Source organism: Palaemon carinicauda, chromosome 9, assembly GCF_036898095.1.
Source record: "Palaemon carinicauda isolate YSFRI2023 chromosome 9, ASM3689809v2, whole genome shotgun sequence".
Lineage (NCBI taxonomy): Eukaryota > Metazoa > Arthropoda > Malacostraca > Decapoda > Palaemonidae > Palaemon > Palaemon carinicauda.
In genome coordinates, this window is record NC_090733.1 from 139609729 (window position 1) to 139625785 (window position 16057).

At 37.1% G+C, this 16057-nt stretch overlaps 1 protein-coding gene across 1 annotated transcript in view; it reads left to right on the forward strand.

Annotated features, from left to right (window-relative positions):
- LOC137647193 (glutamyl aminopeptidase-like) overlaps positions 1 to 10445 on the forward strand; it is a 65326-nt gene extending 54881 nt beyond the window's left edge. The window contains exons 11-20 of the mRNA XM_068380520.1: positions 930 to 1063; positions 2352 to 2458; positions 2600 to 2721; positions 3665 to 3868; positions 4894 to 4967; positions 5332 to 5464; positions 7611 to 7756; positions 8136 to 8249; positions 9056 to 9164; positions 10024 to 10445. Coding sequence (XP_068236621.1) covers positions 930 to 1063; positions 2352 to 2458; positions 2600 to 2721; positions 3665 to 3868; positions 4894 to 4967; positions 5332 to 5464; positions 7611 to 7756; positions 8136 to 8249; positions 9056 to 9164; positions 10024 to 10164 — 1284 coding nt within the window. The 3' untranslated portion in view covers positions 10165 to 10445. The remainder of the gene's footprint in view (positions 1 to 929; positions 1064 to 2351; positions 2459 to 2599; positions 2722 to 3664; positions 3869 to 4893; positions 4968 to 5331; positions 5465 to 7610; positions 7757 to 8135; positions 8250 to 9055; positions 9165 to 10023) is intronic.
- The last annotated feature ends 5612 nt before the right edge of the window (positions 10446 to 16057 follow it).

Here is a 16057-nt window from a genome sequence, read left to right on the forward strand (position 1 = left end):
TAGAATAACAGTAAATGGAGAAAGTCTTGCTGGTAAAGTACACAGGTACAATTTTCATATGTGAAGACTCACTTCTATGAAATAGGTTCTCAAAAAAGAGATAGAAATGGTAGTGTATCAAGGCCCTTGCCAGAAGCCTAAAGCAATAGGGACTATTGGTTACATCTCACCTTAAGAGGTGCAAAGCATTTACGTATATTAAGACAATCTGTACGTAGCACGCATGGTTAAGGGTTATTGATCGCCACATTCAATATAAAAAAATATGGAAGTTCCTAGAAATATAAATCAGCTGCAAAATTTTGTAGATAAGTCCGCAGTTATGGACGGGACACTTATGCTGTGGTTTACGTCAGTATGGAGATCCAGAGAAAGTTCATTTAGGAATATTTACTCTTTAAAGGGACTATGAAATCATTCTTTGCTGAACTATATAATTTGTAGCTGAATTATAAACGGTACCTAATATCAACTTTAATAACAAATCTTTCCTATAATAGGTAAATATGAAGCCTAACTTTTTCCCCAATGATCATAATTATTCATGTTCTTTTGACTGAAATTTTCATAAGTATGAAGTATTAAACAAACATTCAAAATACTTCTTAAACTCGCCGAGGATCCGATGACGCACTTTTGGGTCGCATATTCATATAACTATAAGTGCTATATGGAAAATTTATTCTTCTTTCCAATGCAATTTTCAGTTTCTTTCTATCTTTATTCTTCTGTTAGTTACGTGACGAAACAGACATAAGCAGATTGACATGTCACCGTAAAATAGTTCGGAAGATCAACTTTGTCACTACCGGTATCATCTGAAGATTAATTTATTAATTGATAATATCTGATGAAATTCTTTAATACAGAATAATATATAATTGGTAAAGAATCTTACTTTTTTATTGCTATAATCTACATAAAAAAAGAGAGATGTCGGCGACATTATGGACACGTGGACTCGGCAAATGGGCTACCCAGTCGTCTCTGTCTCCCAGTTGGCGCCAGACTCCTTCAGTCTAAAGCAGAGTCGCTTTCTGCAGGATCCACAGGCTGAATTTGAGTGAGTCATCATTATTATAAGTTTTTTTATACTGAAATTGAGTTTATATTGTATTCTTACCATTCTTAAAGGAATTTCTAATTTTTCTTGCAATATTCTCCTTCAAACCAGTGCATCCATTTTTTTTTTTATAAAGGATCATCTTAAGTATGAACGCACTTACATTTACGTCAATTTACCCTCGTACTAATCTTAGAACTTTAAGCACACGTATTTACATTAACTTATCCTCGTACTAATCGTAAAACTTTAAGTGCTCATACTTTAAGTTAATTTACCCTCATGCAAAATATCTTTAAAGTTTACGTTATCATATTGAAGTTAATTTACCTTCGTACTAACCTTAAAACTTTACTTACTCATATTTACGTTAGATTAACCTCGTACTAATCTTAAAATTTATGGTCTAATTTTTACGTTAATTTACCCTTGTAGTAATCTTCAAACTTTACGTATTCATATTTATGTTAATTTACCCTCATACTAATCTTTGAACCTTTAAACTTTACATAGTCATAATTTATGTAAATTTACCCTCGTATTAATCTTAAATGTTTACGTACTCATATTTACGTCTATTTACCCTTTTACTAATCTTCGAACTTTACCTATTCATATGTACGTAAATTTATCTTCGTTAGTCTTAAATCTTTGCGTACTCGTATTTACATAAATTTACCTTTGTATTAATCTTAAAATGTTACATACAGTAGTCATATTTACGTCAAATCACCCTCGTACTAATCTTAAAAAATTACGTAGTCATATTTATGTCAATTTATCTTTGTACTAATCTTAAAACTCTACTTACTTATATTTACGCTGATTTACCTTCATGCTAATCTTGAAACTTTACGTACAGTACTCATATTTACATCAATTTACCTACATACTAATCTTTAAACTTTCGTACCCAGATTTACGTCAATTTACCCTTGTACTAAACTTGAAACTTTACGTACTCATATTTACGTCAATTTACCCTCGTACTAAACTTGAAACTTTATGTACTCATTTACTTCTATTTACCCTCGTACTAAACTTGAAACTTTACGTACTCATATTTACGTCAATTTACCCTCGTACTAAACTTGAAACTTTACGTACTCATATTTACGTCAATTTACCCTCGTACTAAACTTGAAACTTTATATACTCATTTACGTCAATTTACCCTCGTACTAAACTTGAAACTTTACTTACTCATATTTACGTCAATTTACCCTCGTATAAATTTTAAAACTTTACGCACCGTTATTTACGTGAAATTATCCTTGTGCTGTTTCAGTCCTTCGGAATCCGAATACCGTTACAAGTGGGACATTCCATTAAGCTATATTACGTCGTCTTCGGAGGACACCCAGAGGAGTTGGCTTTACAGAGACATGGACAGTCGTAAGTAATCAGAAGATTGATAAAAGATTCCAGGTCTTCAGATATTCTTCAGATTAGCAAACCGAGTGTCAAATTTTACAGATGGTATCAAAATTAACCACTTGGTGAAACATATCATTATGAAAACATTGCCCTTTTCAGTTTTGCTCAAGATGGATTCGCCAACATCCTGGATAAAAGTCAACCTGAAGCAGAAAGGATTTTACCGAGTGAACTACGAGCCCGAGATGTGGCGCAAACTGGAATCCCTTTGTACCGAGAAGGTAAAAGTAAAGATGCACTGTACTCTTGAATATATTCTATTCATATTTTTATATACTGTTCTGCTCTTTCAATCTAAATACCAATTAGATATCAAGTTATTGTTTTGACGTAAAACAGCATGAATTTCATTTTATTTCTATTCTTAATATTTAAGGAGAGAGACGTTAAGTAGTAACTGACTGTTGAACTGACATGCCATCCATAGCCTTTCTATTTTTGCATATTTTTTTATGAAAATAAAATTACATTTTAATGAATTTATATTGAGTAAGTATCCCATTACAAAAATGTAGATATGAACTTATACAATACTTAATCCTTTGTGATTTTAATTTCTTTTTCCAAATAAACATCTTTCGGCAGCTATTATTGCTTCTATAAAATAGATAAAGAGTATAGATAGCCTGATTGGTAACGTCTCTGTCTGGTGTTTGCCAGACGCGGGTTCGAGTCCTGCTCAGACTCGTTAGTGCCATTCGTGTCTGCAACCTTACCATCCTTGTGAGCTAAGGTTGGGGGGTTTGGAGGAGCCTATAGGTCTATCTGCTGAGTCATCAGCAGCCACTGCCTGGCCCGCCCTGGTCCTAGCTTGGGTGGAGAGCAGGCTTGGGCACTGATCATATGATATATGGTCAGTCTCTAGGGCATTGGCCTGATTGCTAGGGCAGTGTCACTGTCCCTTGCCTCTGCCATTCATGAATGACCTTTAAACCTTTAAAATGGCAGTATTTTTATCAATATAAGATAATCCCGCTATATCATAGAATAATTGTTTCAAGAAAATATAATGATTTAGTTTACATCATTTCCTAAGAACATTATTCTATTATCTCTCTAGACTATATCCTTAGGGTGATCCATGTACGTAATCTATAAACATTAATGACTTTTTTTTATACTTATCCTTTCTATAACTATAATCTCGAAGGTCTTTTGAACCAGACACTCGGGCCGTCGGAACGAGCCAGCCTATTGAGCGACGCTCTCGCGTTGGCAGACGCGGCTCTCCTGGATTACAACGTGGCCTTAGACATGACCACCGTCCTTGCCTCCGAGAGAGACTACGTCCCCTGGGATGCGGCCGCCGGCCGTCTCATCGTTTTGAAAAAGCTTCTGAGTGGCACAGATGCAAGTGGACCTTTTGACGTAAGTGATGTTTTCACAATTTTTTTCGTGATGAAATAATTTGATGATGAATCATATATTGTTTAATTTAGAGACTGAAATTGATTTAGACGAGGTAGATTATGCTCTCCAGCTGTAGGTCCCAACCTTTATGTTCTTCTGTATCCTCGGACATTTTCATAGAACCTTGTATGCCCCCAAAATTTAGGATGAAAGAAGAGAAACAATGAAGTACTGGCTATGCTCTCCGATCCAATGTATCTCCTGAAGAGTAAAAATGTACCACTGGGGTTACATGTACCCCAGGTTGGGAACCCGTGCTCTAGGGTGACTTAATGATATTGCTTGAGATTAACAATCTATATTCTAATTACACTTTAAACATTTTTAATTTTTCTTAGTCTCGGTTAAACAAATCTCGAAACCACTTCTTTAGGAAGACTAGAACTAGCAATGGCTACTCGCAGTCAATAGCAACACATAGGTGAACTGGAGAAGGGTTATCAGTTGACAGAATGAAGTCAATTGCCATTGTTTTCTGTAACCTCCTGAAGTCAAACAAAAAGGTAGATCAAGAGAACGGATTCCAATTGCCCTGTTTCAGCCTCAAGGACTTATAGGAGCATTAGTTCTCAAGGAAACATATTTTGAACGAGCTTGTCCTATATGTTTGATAAGGCTCTTTTCCAGGAAAATGTTTTCATTACTATTAATGTTGTAAAACCACGGTGGATGAAAATCTTAACTGACCTTTGAAGGAATTAAGTACAGTACACATAAGATTCAGCATTATGAAGCTTCATCTGTGGTGGATAATGTGGGAGGTGGGCTGTGGCACCCTAGCAGTACCAGCCGAACTCGGTTGAGTCCCTTGTCAGGCTGGGAGGAACGTAGAGAGTTTAGGTCCCCTTTTTGTTTTGTTTTGTTTCATTTGTTGATGTCAGCTACCCCCCAAAATTGGGGAAGTGCCTTGGTATATGTATGTATGTACACATAAGATTAGGATATTCCGAGCTGCTACATTAAAATAATCCCGTCTATTTCAGAAATACTTGTCTAGTCTCACCGGCTCAATTTGCAACGAACTCGGCTGGGAGGATTCTGGAGAGCACTTGAAAAAGTAAGTGTTTTTAATTGGTTGCTCTGAGGTTAAGGATTCACTGCAGGTGCAGTAACTGTCTTTGGAAAGTATGTTAGAGTTATGACTGATATAGTGAGCCCTCTCTCAACCTCTCGGGTGTTTTGGGATCCTCCTTTGGATGCAGAACAAAGACCCAAGAGTAATTCTACGTAATTTCTGAATGATTTTTCATTCTATAATAGAAATAGTTTTATATCCTTCAATTTCATACGTTTATTTGGAAAGTGAATGGCTTGTAAAATAATAACTTAAAATTCCAGATGTAAGGTGAATTCTGATAAGCAGTAATGAAACAAATGTTAGTATTGTGTTGAAGTGTAGTTTTCCTAATATCATCTTCCAGGTTGTTACGGATAGACATCGTCAACGTTGCCTGCACCAGTGGGAACGACGATTGCCTGAGAGAAGCGGCCGATCTTCTGCGTTCTTGGATTAAAGATGCCGAATTTCCTCTTCCCTTAGGTACCAGAAGACAGGTAAGATATTTCTTGAGTTTATATCCCCTCTTTCATCAGCCCAAATGAGACGAGAGTCAAACTCCCTTAATTTGTATTCTCGCTTGAGACTTTTTACGAGCTCTGTTGAATATACTTTCGTAGATTTCTATGAAAGAAGAAGTTTGTACTTTGATTGCTGAGTTAAACAGAAATTTAAAGCTTTCTTGTATATACTTTCGTAGATTTCTATAAAATAAATTTGCACTGGATTAATTTTATGGCTGAGTTGACCAGACTTTTAAGTTGAAGATAAATTTTTAACGTTTAGGTTTTGTAAATACATCAGACTGTTGTTTTATCAAGCCCAACGTTTATGCTTGGAGGTGACGGCCGTGCATGTATTGGGGAAACAAATGTTATTATTATTTACATCATTATTATTAATAGCCAAGCTACAACCCTAGTTGGAAAAGCAATATACTATAAGCTCCAGGGCTCTATTAGGGAAAAACGGCCCAGGGAGGAAAGGAAATAAGGAAATAAATAAACTACAAGAGAAGTAATGAAAGATTAAAATAGCATATCGTAAGAACAGTCACAACATTAAAATGTATCAGTCATATATAAACTTTAAACACGAGTCTGTTTTATTTTCTCTTGGTTTTTCTGGTCCTTTTTATTGCATATCTGCTCTTCACCGCTTTTCATCCCATGACTAGATAACGAACAACGAAAACTGCTATTTACTGGGCTCAACCTGTGTCGCTCCGTGAAATGCTCCTTAAAGCACCATTTCAAAGGTATAAATACTGCTAAATATACCAGAGAAAAAAAGTTGCATGGAATACCAGGAATATACCCAGCTCGCTCACCCCTAAAGGGTGATACCACTACCAGAGGTCCCTTTCCAATTAGACTTCTCCCTCCTCAAAATCCCCCGTTACTACGAGTTGTCGTTCACTACAGCTACTGCCCCTTCCCCACCACCACTACCACTACCTATCCTCCTCCCATCATTCCTTGTTAGCACCCGTGAACGTTCGGACATAAACTGCTATCAATTCTTACGTACATCCATACATAAACAGTCGTGTAGATTCAAAGAGTACGTTCCCTAGTTATGACATGCAGGAGTGGGTTTGTTAGCTTCTGAACTGGGGTTCGAGGGCCGCTCAAACTCATTAGTTTCTTCTAGTGTCTGAAGCGTCACCATCCTTGCGAGTTAAGGATGGTGTGTACGGGGTAACCTATAGGTCTACCAGCTGATTCATTGGCAGCCATTGCCTGGTCTTCCCTGATCGTAGTTTAGGTCTTGGAGGCTGATCGTATGTGTATATGGTCAGTCCCTAGGGCAGTGTTCTCGACTCGTATCACGCCGTGGGCCGCCAGCCCAATTAAAAGTATTTCTTGGGCCATTCTATTTTTGAGTAAGGATGGGTAGAAATTAACTCAAGGAACTACTACTTGAATATTGCTAAATTATTTCCTAAATAAGATTAATGTACTGAAATGAAGTCAATTAATTATAATGTGGAAATACAATGAATTATATAAAGCTGCTGCATTTCCAGTTAATTACCCCAAATGTAGTGGATGTCCAGTGGACCACTCTAAAATGTCACCGTGGACCATCGTGACCCCCTGTTGAGAACCACTGCTCAAGGGCATTTTCACTGTCCCTTGCCTCTGCCATTCATGAGTGACCTTTAAACCTTTAAACCACTAGATATCAGATGAATAACTCCATTTCTTTTCCTTCTCTTTAACCCTTTTACCCCCAGGCTATTTGGAAATTTCCAACCCTTAACCCCCCAGGGGTGATTTTTTTTTTCAAGCACATTTTGCAGTATATTTTTTTTAAATTGCTCTACCAGCCTTAATTTTCATCATAGAGAGGTCAGGTTGGTCTCATTCTCTTGGAAAATGCCTGAAGTTTCTCAAAAAATTATCAAAAATATGCAAAAAAAAATGTAAATAGCAGTTTTTTTCAAGGACGTACTGGTACGTCCATGGGGGTAAAGGGGTGAGTTTTGTGAAACGTACCAGTACGTCCTTTGGGGGTAAAAGGGTTAAAAGTCCCCCTCGGCAGAGAAGGGTAGAGGAGGTGTCTGGTCAACTAAACTCCATAATTAGAAAGCCAAAGCTAGGGAGCTTGACTGATGTCATTATGCTAATTTCCACTCAGGTTTATCGTTGGGGAATCGTTCGCGAAGGGTCTCCGGAATCGTGGGATGTCATGTGGCAGCGAGCTCTAGCTGAACAGAGTGCGACCGAAGTGGATAATCTCTACTACGGAATGGCCAACGTTCGAAACACCGAGATCCTTCTAAAGTGAGTTGTCGTCAGTTTTGTGTCCTTTTTCTTTTATCGAATATTTCATTTGTGTAGAAATGTTTGAAAATATTTACATCCAATTTTCTGATTTACTGTCTTGGTTGAATATTGTTTTGTTAAGAATTAGAAACATGAATTTGTTCAGTTTAAGAAATATTATTTTCAGTTAAAATGAGTTTTTAAATGAATAACATTGCTATACTATGAATGCAAAATAGTATGATGATACTGTATATAATTATATATGTTACACATACTAACTCTTCTAAAAGGTAGCTTTAGCCATAATCAAGATAGTTTACATGGCTAGCAAGAATATCGAGTTGAAAATAAAACCCTTTCATTCACTGCAATTTTTTAATCTACTCTCCAACAGATACATTGAACTCGCCAAAGACGAGAAGAACGTCCGGAGCCAGAATTTCCTCAACGTCTTGCAGTATATCTCCTCGAACCCCACTGGCTCCGATCTCATCTGGGACTGGGTCAGGTACGAAGCGGAAGCGTTTCTAGCGCGATTGCTTAGATCTGGCATTTAATTGTATCGTGGAATAGAATTTCATCCTTAAAAGGGATTTATATTTTGGCTCTGAGTTAAATCGAAGCATAAATAAGTGGTTTTGATGAAGGAAAAATCTATTTCTGGGCGAGGGACCTGTGTCGCTCCGTGAAATGCTCCTTAAAGCACCATTTCAAAGGTATAAATACTGCTAAATATACCAGAGAAAAAAGTTGCATGGAATGCTAGGAATATATCCAGCTCGCTCACCCCTAAAGGGTGTCGGTATTAAAACTGGCGCGAGTGATACCACTACCAGAGATCCCTTTCCGATTAGACTTCTCCCTCCTCAAAACCCCCCGTTACTACGAGGTGTCGTTCACTTCAGCTACTGCCCCCCAAGGGGTTAATTGTTCTAGACATACATAGGGAAGTCCTTGTCGACCACACAGCAATGTAAACTGGAAAATAAAGATAAAGATTTTTTGAAACTCTAAGTCTCATTTATATTTGTTACTTATTTTGTTATTCATGAATATTTATTTCAATTTTTTTATAATGTATTCTTTGCTTCTTTCCTTGTTGTTCCATACTAGACTACTCTCCTTATTGGGACTCGCAAGCCTTTTATATCAACTCATCCAGTTAGCATTACAGTTTAGTTTATAATGATAATATGAATACTGTAGTTTGATATGCACTACACAGGCTGGTCTGTGTTCTGTATCTCATAGCTATACAGTACTAACTTATTCAGACGAGACCGTATCTCATCATCACTCTCATCCTCGTTCCAGAGAGAACTGGCCTTGGCTCGTTGCTCGTTACACCCTTAACGACCGTTATCTGGGGCAGATGATCCCGAACATAAGCAGGTATTTCACAACGAAGGAGAAGCTGATTGAGGTGAGTTAGTTATCGTTTTGTAGAATTCTCCAGATGTTTATTATTCCACTTTTTAACAGTTCAGGATTTACTTGTTTCTACAGTAGAGGCGAGTATGATAAGCACGTGGTAGATAAGTCTTTGTGGTAATGGTGTCATCGTCATGACATTAACTTTTGCTTGGTAGACGGACAAATGCTTCCAAGCGCTTTCAATATTGTCATTTTTTGTGTCTTTCATCAAATTTTATTTACATTCTTATTTATTCTGTTTGTTATATCCTTTTATTTCTCTTTCGTAATTTATTCTTCACTTTTTCATTTCTTTTTCTGTACTGGTTTGCAACACGTATTTGTAGCACTTTTCTTTTTAATAAGTTTGAAATTTAGTTTGTAGTTATAATAACCTTAATTAATACTGTATCATTAAAGTATTTCACCAGATCATCACCAATAACAAGGCAATTAAGAATAAAGTACATTACAGTCGTATGATTTAGCTCTTAGGAATGTCAACCAACATAATTTCTGTGAAATATGACATCCGTAAAAGATATTTTGTTCGTAGGTGATGAATTGAGACATTCACAATACTAACGGTCTTCAGAACTCAAAGTGTTATTTTTTAATGCCTCAATATCTTTAAAAACCTTTTTCTTTTCACATTAAAAAGGGTACTTGGGTACACATAGACTCCAAAGCATTTTAAAATCCCTTCTTAAATCGCTGAGATACAAGTGTTTGCCAATTTTCAAATGCATTTAATAATGATTTTGATTTTTCCCACTGGACCCCTGGTGGCTCTTAGTATTGAGAATGCCAAAATTTATAATATTCTTCATGGAATCTAAATTCACACTGAATACCTTCCTTTCTCGCAGATGAAAGAGTTCTTCGCCAAATATCCCGAGGCCGGAGCCGGCGAGCGGTACCGCAAGCAGGCCTTGGAGACCGTGCAGTTCAATATAAGATGGGTTGAGAAAAACTCCTCGACCATTACCCAGTGGCTGAAATCACGGTGAGAGGAAGAGGAGTTTCGGACGCAGACGACGTGTTCAACGACTTCGGGCGACAACCTTTGGAAACCCAACGCTCACAACTGATTATCCTGTGAAGTTTTAATTCACACTAAATAAATGTTATTCTTGGGAAAATAAAGATCGCCATCCCGGCGATGGATTTTGTAAGTTCGTTCTTCGCCGAAAGGGGGAATGGAAAACGGAGCCTCGAAGTGGCACTAAAATCTTGTTTGTGCAAATTGATTTGTCATATGTTTGGGATATAAAGATTGAATGATTCACAATCTCTTGATTGCAAGTAGCGTAACCTTTATTTATGATTATACGATTTTCAAAATTGTTTTTTTAAGGAAATCCACCTAAATCTCAATGTCCCTTCCTAAAAATTCTTTTATCCAGATCTTCCTCTGAGATGTTTGAGGAAGGGCTCAGAAATGAAACACATTCATCTATTATCTAACGAATGTTTGGTTTGCCTGAAAAAGTAAGGGAATCATTTAAAATAGATCATGAAAAGGAGTAATGGGAAATAGAAGAAAATAAAAATACTATACTGTAATTATTGCGAGATCGATTAGAACTGATGGGGAGGCTTGTCCCTCTTCATATCTGGCATGGGCACTGGAGCACCTCCTCACTATGTTAGTTCTATCAAAGCTAATAGAAATATGAAATAGAATAGCAAATTCTCGTAAACGACTACAAATGTAGTAAAAAACTGTACAGGTCCAAATGAAGATCTAGTTTTATCTTTCTGATCTAGGTAGATTCAACCAAACTTATGCTGTCTACAGTTACTGCTAGATACAGTAGTTTTAAGGTCAGAAAATTTTCCAACATTTTGACCTGTAACCGGTGTCATAATTGGGTCCAGTTTTGAGAGGTTTCAGATACGTTGCCTCGGTCTTGTTTCCTTTCCCTCACCAATAGCGACATCTGCGGTTCGAGACGCAAGCACCTGTAACCACTATTCCCTATTTATGTTAATTTTTATGCTCATAAAATTTTTTTTTTCTCTCTCTCTCTCTCTCTCTCTCTCTCTCTCTCTCTCTCTCTCTCTCTCTCTCTCTCTCTCTCTCTCTCTCTCTCTCTCTCTCTCTCTCAGGTCAAGCCTCTTCTCGACAATAATAGTTTCTTTCGTAAACTTGTCGATGTCATGAACTCCTGACATCGCGCATCTAATACTAGATTTCTCTTACTTTCATATCTTTTTTTCTTGTATTTTTTGTTATTTTCTAGTATTTTTGTTGTTATTATCATTATTATTATTATTATTATTATTATTATTGTTATTATTATTATTATCATTTGCTATAGCACTCTTCCACTGCAGTTCTTGTTTCCATCATCAAGCAATTTTTTTTTTTTGGTATACACCTTTTGTTCCTTCCATTGTGCCACGTTCCTCAAAATATTCCCGTCACAAAAGTTTTAAATGCCAGATACCATGTGATTTTTATCCCTCTTTTTATTCGTGCCTCTTTTTATCAGACACATCAGTCTCTTCACGCCAAACGCTCAACTCGCCATGTCTCATGACTACATTCTATCCATCGACTCATTAGCATTCTACCTCCAGAACGTTTGTCTGGTCCTACGCAAATGCTAACCTCTCTCCTTTAAAAGTATAAGATTCTGGCGAAAACTGGTAACGGCCATTGAAGAATTATCGAGGTTCTGGCAACCACCACCCAGTATCCACAGGTGGTCCAGCACGCTGAGCCTCCGTTATGATTCTGGCCGTCGAGCTGCCTGTGTTAAATCCATGATCAGTCTGACAATCTGCACATTCGCTAGCACGTGTTGTTTTTCTCACAGTAGACATTTGCAAACCCATCAACTCTCTCTTACATTTGCTATCTGGTAAACCAGCAATGATGCTCATTATTTTTATAGTATTTTTATTATTATTATTATTATTATTATTATTATTTATTTTGATTGCTTCCTCAGTGGCATTCATCTTATAAGAAACTTTCTCTATGGTTATTATTTTCCTTTCATCAGTACAGTATTGCAATATGCGAGTAGCTAAGTGTATTCCATCATCAGTGGAGAAACGGAAAGTCATATATTCTTAGCTGTATTTACTTCAAATAGTACAAAAGGAAATACATATATGATTGAACATTTGTAGGAAGTCCAGGAGACAGTCAAAAGGTCGCTGATCGGGTCCTTAACGGTTGTAGTAGAGTACTTCTGGTCATTGCAATGCTCCAAGCAGTTCTTCTTCCCACTGCTCATCTTCAGGCTTGGTGGTAAACTGAAGACTTGAGAGCTGTGTGGCCGCCATTTATGCAGTACCTGGTAGGAGGCCACTGATTAGTCGATGCTCTCTCCGTGATGAGTGCCAAGTCAGGTGGGCTACTTATGGGCGAGTTGCCTGGAAGAAATTCCAGGGCAATGTGAGCTGCACTCTGGTTGAGGTGCTTGCTGGAAGCACCATTTTCTCAAAGAGTCTACTGCTTCGCTTATTTGCTGTCTTTCTTTTAGTTGTCGAGATTGGTGTAAATTTCCATAGCAGGGGGTGGTAGCTTTCTGTTGGCAGTAGGATAGGAGGAACATATCTCCCGTTGTATTAGGAGGGCCTCGAAGATCCTAAGACGCCTGCCATCGGGGACACTGCCGACTACCTCGGTGTTATCTATGAACTTTCCGCTTGTGATCGCCTTTATCAATGAGTTTCTTCATAAGCAAGTCAGCTGGGTAAATTTAGGACCTCTGAACTAATGTTTTGAAGAAATCCAGCCTGACCCAACTCCGACTAGCATTAACCATTACTATATGGGAATAATGCATGAGAATCATAAAGATGAGATAGAGATTAAAAAAATCGTAAAAAATATCTCTACAATGACAGCACCGCCTTGAATGTTGTATACTATCAGTTGGTTGAAATGAGGAGCATCATTATGAAAAAAATACTGTACAGTTTGAAGAAGACGAATGTTTCCTACTGCGCTTGGATGTCCTGGCAGCTATAACGAAATGATAACGATTGGATTATCGAAGTGGCTGTTCTACTACGTGCAACAGGCAGCAGAACACCATGAAGGCCCACTATTGACTGACTGATCCAAGAGATCACAAGGGAAAATCACATAGCTGAGATAATCAGCAGTGGTCTCTAATGGCAGGCATTTAGAAGCTTCGAGGCCCTCCTGATATGGCAGGAGAAACCTACCCTGAACACTACTCGGTAAATTTTCCTTCTACCCACCTGCAAATGGAAAGCTTCCACCCACTGCTATAGAAATTCACACCAATCAAGACAACTATTAGGAAGAGAGTGATTAGCAAAACCGTGGAGCCAGCTTCAGCATAGGGTGCTCCCAGTGAGCATTTCAACTTATCAGCGCAGTTCACATCTCCCTGGAGTTTCTTCCAAGCAACTTGCCTGCCAACACCCTACCTGACTTTGTACTCATCCCGCAGCGAACATCGACATATCAGCGGCCTCCTAGAGGGTACTGTGTGCTTTCTTATGTGGTCCTGCCAAGCAGTAAAGATTCACCTTCGGAACAAGACCCACTTAGAATAATGCATAAATAGCAGCCACATAGCTCTCAGACTTCAGTTTATCACCAAGCCCGACGATGAGCGGTGGAAAGAACTGCTCGAAACGTTGCAGTGACCAGATTATGATAAAACCAATGAGTTGGCACTAATATTAGATCTATCGCAACAAAAATAAAATGATTTGCAGTACGAGTTGATACAAGATGAAGATGCGTCGTGTCTACGTGAGTGTTCGACATCGCCTTCGATGGAGCGACTTGAGATGTCCGAAAAAGGACAGCGGTTTGTGTGAAATATGTGCTATGGAATAGGTGATATTTGCAGATGATGCTAAGCTACTTGGGAATAGCGAGGAGAAGATGCAGAAACTAGCGAGAAAGGAAGAGACTGCTCGTAAGATAACAGGTTAGGGTAAACGCAAATAGGAATTTTAGGATGATGGAAAGATATGAAATTGTATATGGTTAAGTCACAGGAGTTCTTTGCCAAATACTCAAAAACAGGAGCCGGCGAGCTTTACTGCTAGCAGGGCCTGGAGACCGTGCAGTTCAATATAAGATGGCTCGAGAAAAACTCCCCAACCATTACTGCGTATCTCTTGGCTGTGACGTTTCTTTCAATGCCCAAATAGATAATAGTAAAAACTGATGGTTATAATCTTTGAAACATTACTTTTATAAAGCACCTGGATAAACATTTTTTAAAGAAACTTGTAATAAACTAATTTATTAAAAGGATGAACTACTGCAACTCCATCTACTGTAATTTACCAAAAGTGAAGCTCAAGAAATTATAAAATAGAGGAGCAAGACTAATTGATTTACACTAGCTGCCTATTAAAGCAAAAATTGATTTTAAAATATGTACAATAACCCATCAAGTTATCAGAACCGGACGTCCAAAATATCTAAGAGAATTGCAACATATTGTGCAGCCAAAAAATTGTGCTTAGACGAGAATAGTTAAAGATGGTTTCAAACTATTGGAACCTAGATATATGTCTACTGTAGGCCCCAGAGCCTTTAAATATGTGGCCCCGAGACTATACAATAAGCTCCCAGTAGACATCTGAAAGACTGAAGATATTAAGGCTTTCGAGAGGAAACTAAAGACATTCTTGCTCTCTAAATGTTTCGATAATGTGGATTTGACAAACGAGCAACAGACGGTGTGCAATGCTGAATGCCATAGAATGAACATGATGAAACGACTGTGGAGGTCTTGTAGACAGTAGGATTCCACTGCTGCGTAGGACCAGAAAAGCAGCCTTTAATGTAAAATAACTAATATGGAAGAAGAGGAGAATCGCAGAACAGGTGATGTAAGAGAGGTGGAGAGATGTGTGCAAAAGATTAGGTAATAAACTTGAAGAGTTGAATTGAACTCAGTTTGAGATGTATGGAAGAGCTTTTAATCTGAAACTTGTTTACAGCAAAGATTTTTTAACTTATAAGATTATTTTTGAATGTTAAGATTTTCTCTGATGCTGAAAAATGATAAGCACATTTTGAATGTTTTCGTATTGAAGGAAACGTAGACTATGCAAATTCAGTGTAAATGTGTTATAGGGTTGAATTTAAATACTTTACTGTAATGCAAAGTAAAGGAAAGATTTTATAGGTGTGCTTCATAAGATAAACTTGTTAATTATTAGAGACAATATTAAAAAGTAGTAAAAATGGTAAAAATGTGTAAGAATGTTACCATAGGACTAGCTGAAAGAATGTATCAGAATATTTCGAATAATTGTTTTAATTCAGTGAAAATAGTATATAGTCCTGCTGCTGAAATATTTTGATTGGATATACTATAATCAATTATAAATTACCAGCCAGAACAAAACTGTGCGCAAGACAGGGTCTTATGACGCAAGATGTGTGTGGTGTTAAATGTACTACTGAACAATCTAATGTGTATTGTAAGGCAGAAATTGAAGAAGTTTCAATACATCCAATATTAGTCAGATAAAACATTCTTGGTCAGCCTTATTATTTTTCATTATGAAATATGCCCCAATGAAAAATATATTTAGATGTATCCTAAGAAGATAGTTCATACATAAAATAAAATTAGTTTTAACTAAATTTTTTATGAAATCAGAAGTTTTATTAAGGAAAGAAATTGTTCTCAAGTTATATAAAATACAAATTTAAACTCTAGCTAAAAAAGAAAAGACAAAAATATTTGTAAATTAAAAGAGCTTGAAAATAGTTTAATTAATAACAGTTGATTTAGAATACTGTATATATATATGTAAATATATTCATATATACGTGAAAAAATCATTATATAGTATTTATGTTCTTTTACTAAACAAATATATCAAAATCTACAACAACAATATTTTCATATCGCCTCAAAGCAGAAAAGGGGAGCC